This window comes from Odontesthes bonariensis, chromosome 20 (genome assembly GCF_027942865.1).
Source record: "Odontesthes bonariensis isolate fOdoBon6 chromosome 20, fOdoBon6.hap1, whole genome shotgun sequence".
NCBI classification, from domain to species: domain Eukaryota; kingdom Metazoa; phylum Chordata; class Actinopteri; order Atheriniformes; family Atherinopsidae; genus Odontesthes; species Odontesthes bonariensis.
Genome location: NC_134525.1, coordinates 9080657 through 9093967, shown reverse-complemented (window position 1 = coordinate 9093967; position 13311 = coordinate 9080657). Strand labels below are relative to the sequence as shown.

General features: G+C 41.2%; 1 protein-coding gene across 1 annotated transcript; it reads left to right on the top strand.

The window, feature by feature from the left end:
* The first annotated feature begins 6543 nt into the window (after positions 1-6543).
* On the top strand, positions 6544-12779 carry rdh12l (retinol dehydrogenase 12, like). The gene is made up of 7 exons (XM_075452466.1): positions 6544-6652; positions 6933-7048; positions 9113-9268; positions 9379-9483; positions 11614-11823; positions 11983-12175; positions 12325-12779. The coding sequence occupies exons 1-7, from the start codon at positions 6639-6641 to the stop codon at positions 12425-12427; spliced, it is 897 nt and encodes a 298-aa protein (XP_075308581.1). The 5' UTR covers positions 6544-6638; the 3' UTR covers positions 12428-12779.
* The last annotated feature ends 532 nt before the right edge of the window (positions 12780-13311 follow it).

Sequence of the window (13311 nt, the reverse complement as noted above, 5' to 3'; positions counted from 1 at the left end):
TTTTTTACATATTGCTTGAAATACTCTTCACACCCCCATTGCAACCAATTAATTAAAAGTTTTGACACAAATATGAAAAGTTTTAGTGGCCTCTAGAACGTACAATCTAGGAAAAACAGTATCCAATCATTGTGAACGGACCGTTCACAATGATTGGATACTGATGCCGTCTATCAAACTGTTATCTGCTCCTCCCTCCCCCTCCTCCCCCCCCTGTGCGCGTACCCTGCTCCGTGAACGAATTACGTGTCCAGAAGCTTGGCAGGAAGCTAAACTAGAGCCAGCTTGGCTAGCACCTAGCATTATTAAACGTATAGTTAGCATAAACTAAATACTAAATACTAAATACGGAAACGATCGATGCTTGCTGTCAGAACAGCGCTCGTGCACCTTAGTGCTCGTGCGCGTTCATGTACTCTAGAGGCGTGCCTTCGGGGGGAAAGTGAAGAAAAGGGTTGGGACTTTTTACCGGTGTATTTTCAAAATGCAGCTTCGCTGGACTCAAAATCCAGGATCTCCTACCCTACCTTTAAGAACGGTAGTTAAAGGCAGGGTAGGGGATATTTTTCTGGAACATTTTTTTACATATTGCTTGAAATACTCTTCACACCCCCATTGCAACCAATTAATTAAAAGTTTTGACACAAATATGAAAAGTTTTAGTGGCCTCTAGAACGTACAATCTAGGAAAAACAGTATCCAATCATTGTGAACGGACCGTTCACAATGATTGGATTCTGATGCCGTCTATCAAACTGCAATCTGCTCCTCCCTCCCCCTCCTTCTCCCTGTGCGTGTACCCTGCTCCGTGAACGTCCAGAAGCTTGGCAGGAAGCTAAACTAGAGCCAGCTTGGCTAGCACCTAGCATTATTAAACGTATAGTTAGCATAAACTAAATACTAAATACTAAATACGGCAACGATCGATGCTTGCTGTCAGAACAGCGCTCGTGCACCTTCGTGCTCGTGCGCGTTCATGTACTCTAGAGGCGTGCCTTCGGGGGAAAAGTGAAGAAAAGGGTTGGGACTTTTTACCTGTGTATTTTCAAAATGCAGCTTCGCTGGACTCAAAATCCAGGATCTCCTACTCTACCTTTAAGCGTCTCCGGACCTTCAAGGAAGATCGACTGTCATCGTCCGGCTCAATATAATTCAGATTTCCAGTGAACACGGCTCCATTTCGCACGGTTAACCGCTGTTCGGTGGCTGTTATCAAGTCTGTAAGAAACCATGACAGTTGATGGTTCAATTAATTATTTCACAAGTTAAAGGTTATTAAAAATTTAAACAAGCTTACCGTAATCCGATTGCGTTAAAACGAAATCTTCTAACTCGTCAGCTGTCGGTTCTGAAAGGTGAGTTAGAAATATGACTGAGTAAATATATACATACATATATACATACATATATGTTCACTATAAAGATTGGGTACTTACTGCTGATCAAATCGAATATGTCATCATAATCGCTGGTCGAAGGTCTGTGGATTTGAGCTCTTGTCACATTTCCTAGAAAAAACAACGTATTTTCTCACCCTACTCTATTTTCAACGTGTATGATTTAAATGAAGGTTCAGCGTACCAGAGTCCATGGGTCAAGCCTTCTCTCGGGGGATCCTCGTACTAAGTGTTCAAAGCACCCTTTTTTTTATAAAGCCTTACACTCCTCTCTAGTTAGTTATGATCTATAAATCTACTTCATTATAACCTGAAACATTGAAGGCAAGGCAATTTTATTTATAGAGCACAATTCATACACAGGGCAATTCAAAGTGCTTTACAGCTACATAAAATCACAAGAAGGCAATAAAACCATTAAAAAGGAATAAAAAAAATAAAAGAAAGAAATTAAAAAAGAAAGAAATTTAAAACCCATTAAAATAATCATTAAGTAATTAAAAAGTGAAGAGTGCAGATAAAATACTTTCAGGTGTCATATGCACAGCTAAATAGAACTGTTTTCAGCCTGGATTTAAACATTGTCAGAGTTGAGGCCTGTCTCACATCTTCTGGAAGACTGTTCCAGATTTTAGGAGCATAAAACTGAAACGCAGCCTCACCTTGTTTAGTCCTGACTCTGGGCACCAGCAGGAGACCCCTCCCTGAGGTTCTCAGAGCCCGAGTTGGTTCATATGGCTCTAACATGTCAGAGATGTACTTTGGCGCTTGACCGTGAAGAGACTTGTACACAAGCAGAGCTGTTTTAAAGTCTATTCTCTGAGCGACAGGAAGCCAGTGCAGAGACCTGAGCACTGGACTAATATGGTCGTATTTCCTGGTTCTAGTCAGGACTCGAGCAGCAGCGTTCTGGATGTACTGCAGCTGTCTTATAGCCCGTTTAGAGAGCCCAGTGAGCAGGCCGTTACAGTAGTCTAACCTGCTGGAGACAAACGCATGGATCAGTCTCTCTAAGTCTGGTTTAGACACTATTCCTTTGATTCTGGCAATGTTTTTTAGATGGTAAAAAGCTGCTGATGTTACTGATTTAATGTGGCTGTTAAAGTTCAGGTCTGAGTCCAATATTACCCCGAGATTTCTAACTTGATAGTTAGGTTTTAGAGAGAGAGTCTCAAGGTGGCTGATAACACTTTCTCTTTGTTTCTGTGCGCCACAGACAATGATTTCAGTTTTGTCTGAGTTCAGCTGGAGGAAATTGTTTTGCATCCACACACTGATCTGTTCGATGCAGCGACACAGTGTGTCTACAGGCCCGTGTTCTCCTGCCGTCAGTGACACGTAGATCTGAGTGTAATCTGCATAGTTGTGGTAGGACACATTACAGCTGCGTATTAGCTGGCCTAGTGGAAGCATGTACAGATTGAACAATACGGGTCCCAGGATTGACCCCTGGGGAACCCCACAGGTCATAGCCATTTGTTCCGAGACACAATTATCAATTTCAACAAAATATTTCCTGTCCTCGAGATAGGACTTGAACCAGTTTAAAGCACGACCAGAGATTCCCACCCAGTCTTCTAGCCTCTGTAATAAGATTGCATGGTCAACTGTGTCAAAGGCAGCACTCAGGTCCAGCAGAACTAAGACTGTGACTTTACCTGCATCTGTGTTCAGGCGGATGTCATTTGTCACCTTGATCAGAGCTGTCTCAGAGCTGTGGTGGGGTCTAAAGCCTGATTGGAAATTATCAAAGGCATTGTTAGACAGGAGAAAGTCACTAAGCTGTTGGTATACAACTTTTTCTAGGACTTTGCCTAAGAATGGCAGGTTTGATATGGGCCGGTAGTTGTTCAGTACTGTGGCATCAGGATTGCTCTTCTTTAGAAGAGGCTTAATGACAGCAGTTTTTAAGGCCTTTGGAAATGTTCCAGTCTGGAGTGAGATGTTGACTAGATGAGCAAGTTGTGGTAACAAACTGCTCAGCACAGACTTTAGGAATCTAGTGGGCAACTCATCAAGGCAGCACGTTGATGAACTCAGACTGCAGATGGTCTCTTCGACTGTTTTGTCAGTAACAGGTGTGAAATGTGTCAGCTCTAGGTGTCTAGCTGGCTGCAGAGTAGTTATTTGTGTTGTGGAAATTATTGCATTTTTAATGCCTTGAACTTTGTCATTAAAGAATATTGCAAACTCATTACACTTAGATGTAGAAATGAGTTCTAAAGGCAGTGAAACTGGAGGGTTTGTTAATCTGTTTACTGTAGCAAACAGGACACGAGAGTTGTTACTGCAGTTTTTGATGATTTCAGAAAAATAACTCTCCCTTGTTCTACGCAAAGTCTGGTTGAACACACATAGCTTTTCTTTGTAAGTCTCATAATGAACCTGGAGCTTTGACTTTTCCGTTCGGCTCTCCGGCACTCCCTTTTCTGTGCCCTGACCGACTCTTCTTTCCTCCATGGCGCCCTTTGCCTACTTTTAACCATTCTAACCTTGACAGGAGCAATGGTATCCAAAACATTTAAGAGACTTGATGTGTAAGAGTTCAACAGATCATCAACATCAGAACACAGGGTGTTCTCAAACCTAATCATTTCCATAAACTGTGTCCCTGTTCTGTCATTTATGAGTCTTCCCCGAACAACTGCAGACCCAGCTGCTGATTTGGGTAAAGTAGATAGGTCGAAGAAAACACAGAAATGATCAGATAAAGCAACATCAGCGACATTCACGTTTGAAATAACAACACCCCTTGAAATGAGCACATCTAGAGTGTGCCCTCTGTTGTGGGTGGGCTCAGTCACATGCTGAGTTAGACCAAACATTTCAAGGACAGCAGTGAGCTCTTTAGCTTCCTTGTTATGCGCTACGTCCACATGCACATTCAAGTCCCCTGTTATGACTAAACAGTCAAAAGCAGTGCACACAATTGAAAGTAGTTCAGTAAAATCATCAATAAAACAATTCTGTGGTGGATAATAAATGGTGATATAAAGTATGGAAGATTGTTTTATCTCCATTTTGAATGACACATACTCAAATGATGAAAAAAACCCAAATGACAACTTGTGGGTGGGTATATTGTCCGTGAACATGGCACAAACACCCCCACCCCTCCGGTTTTCTCGTGTTTCAGACACAAAATTGAAGTGAGGTGGACTAGACTCAATCAGGACTGCATTTGCTGTGTTTTTGTCGAGCCACGTCTCAGTTAATTGACAGTTCTTATTATTACTCAATATTGACTACAGCCCCTGGCGGTTCCGTTTTAATAGAGATGATGCAGGCTACACCTTAGCACAGAGTCTTCATTGAGGCCTCTTGTGGAGTAAACAAATGGGGCATTCTCCAGAGCTGAGAGCCTGTTCAGAGCCTCACTATATGAATCGTATGCTTTGTCTACCCTCAATGCCATCAGAAGAGGATTTTAATTTTTTAAAACTTTTATTCACTCTGGGCTAGTTAATAGGTATGCAGACTCCTATGTGATTACCTTTATTAATAATAAATTGCATTCGATACAGCAGATCATATTGAATATAGCTAATTAGATGTTTAGTAAGTTACAAGGATGAGAGTTCCTGAAAATGTTCTTTCCACTGTTCAACTGAAGAGAAATAAATATTTTAGAAGCAAAGTAGCAAAGTACGAGTTGCAATGGATACAGCAGATCATATTGAATGTAGCTAGTTAGATGTTTAGTAAGTTACAAGGATAAGACAGATAGTTCCTGAAAATGTTCTTTCCACTGTTCAACTGAAGAGAAATAAATCTTTTAGAAGCAAAGTAGCAAAGTACGAGTTGCAATGGATACAGCAGATCATATTGAATGTAGCTAGTTAGATGTTTAGTAAGTTACAAGGATAAGACAGATAGTTCCTGAAAATGTTCTTTCCACTGTTCAACTGAAGAGAAATAAATCTTTTAGAAGCAAAGTAACAAAGTATGAGGCTCAACGCAGAGATGGACACGCGCATGCCATTAACATAGATTGTTTCTTTCTCTCCAGCCTTACTCCCACCCCTCCTAAAATTAGCTACACATCATTCATGCTTGATGGTCATGTGGTAAAACAATGGAGCATTCTCTTGAAACCCTGTTCACAGCCTCCCTATATGAATCGACCCCAAACTCAGAAGAGGTTTCCCAAGACTTTTTTACCAGATCAGTAACACAGCGTCACATTACTGGTAGAAAATCTCTGAAGTTGTCAAATGTTAGCAACTTATTTCCTAAACAAACCTTTTTCTATTCTGAAATTAACCATTCATTCATTTATACACTCATCATTTATTTATTTCCCCCAACCGCCGTAGCTGCAGCCCCCCTCCTAATCAACTAACTTGATTAGTTAGTTGATTAGAGGAGAGTGGTGCATAACCCACTCCCTCATCATATTGACTACTCACAGTATATCCTTATTACCCTCGGGTCAATTTTTTTCTTTCTATTCTGAAAATAACCAACTTTTATTATATTTGCCCTACAGGGGTGAGATGGTTTTTAAAAGAAGAAATAAATTTGGACAACAATAACAGACCTGGCATATGTCTTGATTTGTGAAAAGAGACTATGACATTAATGAGGATTTTAATCTATTTATGACAAGGGGTATTCTATTTTTGGGCAAAATAGACCTATCAGTTATATCAATTAATTATCATGATAATATTAATTAAAAGCTGCAGTTTTGTACGAGTCTACCAGTCATCAACAAGACAAATGGCAGCTGTCCATCAGAAAGTTTCAAGCTATAGTCCAACATTTCTACTAATTTTTGTCAGCAGAGGTTGATAATTTGTTGTCTGTGTGTTAACTGAGTTGTCATGGTCATAATCAAAATTTGCTTTGTCATGGTTGCTTGCATTGTGCATATCAGCCCCTTTACTGCACTAATGAGATTGAGATTGAGATTAATATCGTTATTACACAATCCAAAAACAAAGCATATTTCCACCAGACCATGCCTAGTTTATGACTAACGGAGTCTCCACCCACAAGGCACATCCTCCAATCACAATCGAGTACGCCAACCGCAAAGGGTGGACCCAAACTTGTACAGTAACCAATCATCTTTGTCCAAAGCCAACCAGCTCGAATCCGATTGGCTGGAAATCGGGTTAATGCAAGACAAGTTCCGCTTTGCCACTTTTCAATCCTCATCCTCGAAGCTGAGGAGTGTGTCAGGTTTTTCGGGTTTTTGGCGTTTCAAAACAGTCTAACCTGTTGTGTTAAGGTGATATGCAGTATCTAAGGTAAGCAAACTTTTATATTTGTGATAATTCAACTTTTATTGGAGCATATTTGGTATATTTAGCCATTTTGATTTGTTTTATTGAAAAACACGGACTACTTTTTTTGCTCGTTTAACACCTTAGTAACCAGTAAACTATTCGATAAATGATCGTTGACCATTGTTTCTCTTATCGCAGATGGGTCGAAATATAAACTATCGTGTGTGTTGTTAGTCTGTTTTGTCGTGTCACGCCCGTTTTGTTGATTGAGACATCATCTGAGGTTTCTCAATGTTTTTAGAAATCTCTTCCGGGCTGCCTGGACCTCTGACGAAACGCTCGATGGCAAAACTGCGCTCATCACGGGGGCCAACACTGGTATTGGCAAAGAAACAGCCATCGACCTGGCAAAGAGAGGTAGATGTAACTGAAATCCAAGTGTTGGTTTACTTCTTGTTCTTTGTTGGTTTACTTTTAGGACAAATAAGAGGTGTAAAACTGTAAATTGAGCCGTCAAATCTTTGGAGGTACACTTTGTTTGACATGTTCCTGCCAATTCAATCTGGGTTCATCATTTCCCAAAAATCACCTGTTGCAAACAATATCTGTGTTTTTAACCAGTTTGGAAGACTTTAAAAGCCAAAATGTGTGAAAAGTACACGTATGCACAATGTGTTATTCACAAAAGACCAACAACATGTAAACTTTATTGTAAATTAAAGCCTTTTTTACAGGGATTTTCTGATATTTAGTGCTTTCTTTTGTTTTGTTTTGTTTTGTTCCATCAGTACAAAGAAGTTGGTGAAACAAATTTAAAGCGCCACTTTATTTACAGCTAATTTCATCCATCCTGGTCTCTCTGTAACTTCTTCTAGTGTTATCTATTCCTTTTTCTGTTAAACTCGCCAGTTCCTGCTGTAGCTGGCACTACTTCTATCTGTAATTGTAAGGCAGGACTTACATCTTACATTAAATCCTCGCTCTTGGATCAGATGGGGCCTGTGCCTTTTTTTTTTAACTTTCCATCAGCGAGGATACAAACCCACAACTTAGTTCAGCTGCAGATGATGTCAACGCGACCAAACTGAATGAGAAGCTGGACTGTTAAAAGCCTGCGACGTGTACACGCAAAGTCTTATTTCTGGTGTGAACTCTTTTATGAAGCCTATCTTGTGCGCTTGGCCTTCAGTTCTGGAACGAAACATTTTGAAGGTTTGCCTCGAAAGAAAGCATCCATTGTTAGAAATCCCCTCTGACATTTTATGAAATATAAATTCCTAAAAGTCTTTCACAACAGTAAGCGCTCGGTTTACATCAGATACTCGGCAGCAGTGCGTGTCCTGACTTTTAATACAACAGACGAGTACACTGGATATTCACCTTAGACCACCACCTCCAAGCCACATGTGCCAGACTTTTCCTGCGTGAAAGCATCCTCACTGAACACAGTTTGGTGTAAACACCGTGACCTTTGCTCCCTATCAACAAAAGACGCAAATCAGGTCTGGTTAGCTCAGACCTGTTTGGAACAACCCCTGTTAAAGTAGAGAAAATGAACCTTTACTTAAGAGAGAAAACATATGAAAGGAAGGAGTTTTGCATTATCTGTTAGATCAGGGGTCTTCAACGTTTTTCAGGCCAGGGACCCCCAAACTGATGGAGAGTTGGAGCAGGGACCCCCCTACTATTTATATGCCATACAATTGTGTTTTATATTTAACGGGGCCTAGTGCCGTGTGTAAACATAGCTACTCTGTTATTGTACATTCAATACTAAGCTATTCAAATAATACACTGGTTAATATATTCATGTTTTCATTTCAAACATGTGCAAGGTACAGGGTGGCCGTGCCACTGCCATTTATAAACAAACATCTTGCATACAACACTGAGCTTTTCAAATAATCCACAGATTTGAACTTAAAACATGCATGTAGATGGGACAATGAATTCTCAGATGGCACACGTTTGCACACAATTTGTGAGAAAAAACTGTTTGAAAAAAAAAAAAAAAGTTTTTTTTTTTTAATCTTCTAATCAACCAAAGATTTCGCGACCCCCCCCTGCAGTACCTCCGCGGACCCCCTGTTGAAGACCTCTGTGTTAGATTATATAGGCAATGTAATCTCCTCCGTACCAAAGAAGAACTGTGGCTCCATAAATCCAAGTTATTTTGACTTTTGTTAAGCTCCTTCAGGCACTTTACTGCAGTAAAATCTCCAGATTAAGATCAACATTGCTAAAATGCTGAAGAACAACATAACAGATCGTACTATAGCTTGTAATTTCCGTGGTATTTTGTCAGGTTTTGTAATCATAAAGTAATGTCCACTTTCTGTCAGGAGAGGGCGCTATTTATTTATTCATGGACCTGCACGCTGATTTTATATCTGCTGAATGTCTCGACATGCATGCGTTTAATCTGCTGAAGGACACTGATTATGCTTGTTTAAGTTGCTTCTGTTTGTTTTTACTCTTTAGGGGCAAAGGTTATCATAGCATGCCGGGACATGGAGAAAGCACAGGCGGCCGTCAAAGAAATCATGGAAAGCTCCGGCAGCAACAACGTCCTTTGCATGAAGCTCGACTTGTCCGACAGCAAATCAATCAGAGAGTTTGCTGAAGCCATCAACAGAGGTTTGATCATTTGTTCCTCAGCACACTGAACGGGGGAAGCTGCCTCAAAGCTCGAGTGTTTTACCTCCTTTTTTTGTGCTTTTTTTTTTTTTTTTTTTTTTTTTCTACAGATGAGCCCAAACTCAACATCCTCATTAACAACGCCGGTGTGATGGTTTGTCCCTTCGGGAAAACGGCCGACGGCTTTGAGATGCAGATCGGAGTCAATCACATGGGTAAACAGAACCAATCGCACGCTCTCTCCGAGCCTCGCCGGCGTGGCCTCTCGTTTTTCCAGTTCCTGCTCTCGCTTGACACCTGAATTGTCACTCCTGCAACAAGTAGTAATCAGTGCTTCCCTTTGGTTTCTGGTTGTTTGGCTTCTCTATGACGTTGGGCTGTGAGCATGGGTGGAATGTGTTTGCTCAAAGCTTTGCTGCTTGTGCTAACCTTTTGTCGGCCCCGACTCTGACTGGGAGATGTGTCTAAATGTCCTCCGGGGGCGCAACAATGAGCCTTTCTTTGTGTTTGAGTTGGTGCCACTGGTTCTAATTCTGATTAAGTTAGTTCACTGCAAATCTGTAAAGTCAAAGCATATTCTAAATTTTTTTTTATTTTATTATTTTTTTTTTTTTTAAAAAGAGGTTTTTTTTGGGATGAACCTGCTTATTACTGGGGATGCACAATGATACCATCATCTCATCACCCAAAAAACAGTACTGACATGCAGATATGGTCAAGTTTGGCCTGGTTGGGGCTAATTTCAGGACTGTTGCTGAGATGGAATAATTCAAGCTTTACAGTTTATTATATAAAGATAAATCTGACACGTTTTGTAAACTTGGGCCATCACAATAAGAGGATAAACGATGGTGTCTTTCCTTCTCCAGAAGAAGCTTGATAATCATATGACTGTGTGAAGGTCAGCAGTCAGTAGGGATGCGAATCGAAAACCGGTTCTTGTTGAGAACCGGTTCCCAGTGTTTCAATTCCTTGGAATCGTTTGGCTATTTTGCAAACGATTCCCTTATTGATTCCAGTGGGTACGAATGACGTCACCACGCAACGTTGCGTGGCGAGTCCAGTGCAGCCAGCAGCAAACATGGCGACCAAGCGGTACAAACGCTCGAAAGTTTGGTTACACATCCCTAAAAAAGACGACAACAGGGCAACTTGCAAAGTGAATATTTCACCAAAGGGAGGAAATACTACCAACACGCAATAACTATGAATGAATGTTGCGTTTTCGATCTGCTCCGGACTAACGTTGGTGAATCTGAACCCAGCAACGTTAGTAACGTTAGCATGTCCTCGGCTAACACTGCAGGTAACTAACTAACAAACACTGCCTATCATGTTAGCGCCATTTGCCTCATTGTAAAACCTGCTATTAGTAACGGTTAAGGTTAAATGAATGCCTTCTCAGGCATTACATTTAGATGAAATCATGAGAGACAGAGTCTGACTGGCTCAGAGCCAGAGGCTGGTGGTACTACCCCCAGTTCACGTCTACCTCCAGCTTCTCCTTTCACCAGAGCAGGGAAGAGTTAAATTACCCAGGCCATGATAGACCAATGTGGACCTCACCGTCGTTGGGTGTGTAAGGTCATGACTCGTTTTACTTCCAAAGTTGATGCTAATCGACCGGTTTGTTGTCCTTTTTCTCCAAATGAGGATCGATAAGGGAACCGACAAAGAACCGAATTGTTAAGCAGAATCGAAAATGGAATTGGAATCGTAAAAATCTTATCAATTCCCATCCCAAGCAGTCAGTTAAAACTAGTTTAAAAAAAAAAAAAAAAAACTAGTGACTGAAATAAGCTTTAAACTCACTTAAAGGCTTTTTGATGCTCGATTATTTTGTTAGTAACATTCTTTGACTGTTCAGCATTGATTGTTGTTCATCATCAGAAGTTGATGTGCTGATATCTGATGATACAAATAGTCCTCAAGTTTGATGGAGTATAGTTTATCGTGCTGTCATCATGACCTTTTTTCCATGCATGTTGAAGTTTTTTTAGACCACACCCTGTCCATGGGGCATAAAGGGGCAATAAATGAGTGGATGAGGGTGAAAATGGTGTGAGTCATATACAGGGGGAACATCTATGGGGGATTCTGAACTGACCTGCTCACAACATCCAATGAGGGAATGTCTGCTGGCAGAATGGCGTTCAGTCGCTACATTAGAGTTCCACAGACTTATATAATCAATGTCAAAGAGCATCGAAGCTGTTCTGGCTGCATATGCCGGCTGAACAAGACGCTTCATGTTGGGTTTGCCACCAAATTTCCAATGTCAGATATCCCTGTTCCTAAACAAGAGTTGAATTTGAAAGTCTTTTCTTCTTCTTCTTCTTCTTCAGGTCATTTCCTGTTGACACATTTGTTAATCGACCTGATAAAAAGATCTGCTCCGGCCAGGATTATCAATGTCTCCTCCGTGGCTCACGCCTGGGGCTCCATCAATCTGGAGGACATCAACAGCGAGAAGTCCTACAACAAGAGCAAAGCCTACGCCCAGAGCAAGCTTGCAAATGTGCTCTTCACCAACTCACTGGCCAAGAAACTAGAAGGTATGTTTTACACCCTCACCTGTGCAGTTGCAGCAACTTTTAGGCCCGCCATTTTGTTCAGTTTGAGCTGGAAATTGCAAACGTGATGCAACATTGAGCGCCCTCACTTGTCTTGTCACTGCACGGCATCGCTCTTCACTGATGTGTGTGTTTGTGCAGGCACGGGTGTGACCGCTTACTCTCTCCATCCTGGAGTTGTTCAGACGGACTTGTGGCGTCATCTGAGCCTCCCTGAGCAGTTCATCATGAAGATAGTCAGTCCCTTTACCAAAGATTCTCTGCAGGGGGCTCAGACTACAATTTACTGTGCTGTGGAGCCCTCGCTGGACAAAGAGAGTGGCGGATACTACAGGTACTCGTATGACGTGCAGACTTCAGGCAGCCATGAGTAAAGCCTCTTGGATGGGTTTTTTTTTCTGTATATCCTTCACATTAAATCAATGCACAGAAGCCTACAGTTACAGATTTTTAAAGGTGCTTATCTCACATCTTTTGTTCCAGTGACTGCGCTCCTGCCAGCTGCTCAGCGGCTGGAAAAGACGACGACCTGGCGCAGAAGTTGTGGGAGCTGAGCTGCCGCATGCTCTCCATAACATGGGAATAAGGCGGTCTAATTTGAGATGAAAGCCTTAACTGTCCGTTGGGTTACTTTACTAACCGACACGGCACAAACACTACCTGCCAGGAAATGATTGTCTCAACGTACGCGCGCGCTGTGGTTTACATGTTCTTCCAAGGCTTCTTCTGTTTGTATGTATGCAAAGTGTGTTTTTCATACTCAGTATTTCCAGTAAACGTTATATTAAAGAGAATATTACATGTAAAGAAGTTTTAAAGAACTTTCTCTCCATTTCTATTAAAAACTTTTAACATTTATTAAAGTTTAATTTTTGAGACGTCTGACTGCATGGATCTTTCTGTACTTGAATTTTTCTAACAATAAACTCTTATACTATTTGATTGTGTGTGTGTGTTCAGACGCTTCGTATTTGACTTCAGGGAACGGAACCAGAAGTTCTGTTTGGGTGGATGTTTAAACATTGGAGGGAACCAGCAAAAATAAATCGGCCTGTGATGCATCCTGGGTTACTCAGGTGTGCTCTCCCAGATGATGGCGCGGTGGAGACCTCCAGAAGACCTTTACACCCAGATTGTGCAAAGCCCCTCAGTTGTTTAACTGATTTCACAAAAAGCCTCCGATATCTTTGGAATTATGAGGATTTCTGCACTGATTACTCATTAAAGTTGGTTAATATTCACAGTTAATGACAAAATACAGTTTGATTTGGGCCCCAACACCCAAAAAAAACATGAATAGTTTTTCTATTAAAATGTTAAACGGACGCATTGAATCACTGGAAAGTTCTCTGGTATCTGTTAAGGATTGATCTAATTTCTTCTTCCTGGTGCTGTGTGAGTACAGCCGGTCATACGTGTCCGTGTGTGTCTTCCTGCCCAAACTTTTTCCTTTGTGGACGATGAAGATAA

Coding starts and splice junctions, on each gene's coding strand:
- rdh12l (XM_075452466.1), top strand. Junction 7,049..9,112: donor CATCGACCTGGCAAAGAGAG/GTAGATGTAACT, acceptor TTTACTCTTTAG/GGGCAAAGGTTATCATAGCA. Junction 12,176..12,324: donor GAGAGTGGCGGATACTACAG/GTACTCGTATGA, acceptor CTTTTGTTCCAG/TGACTGCGCTCCTGCCAGCT.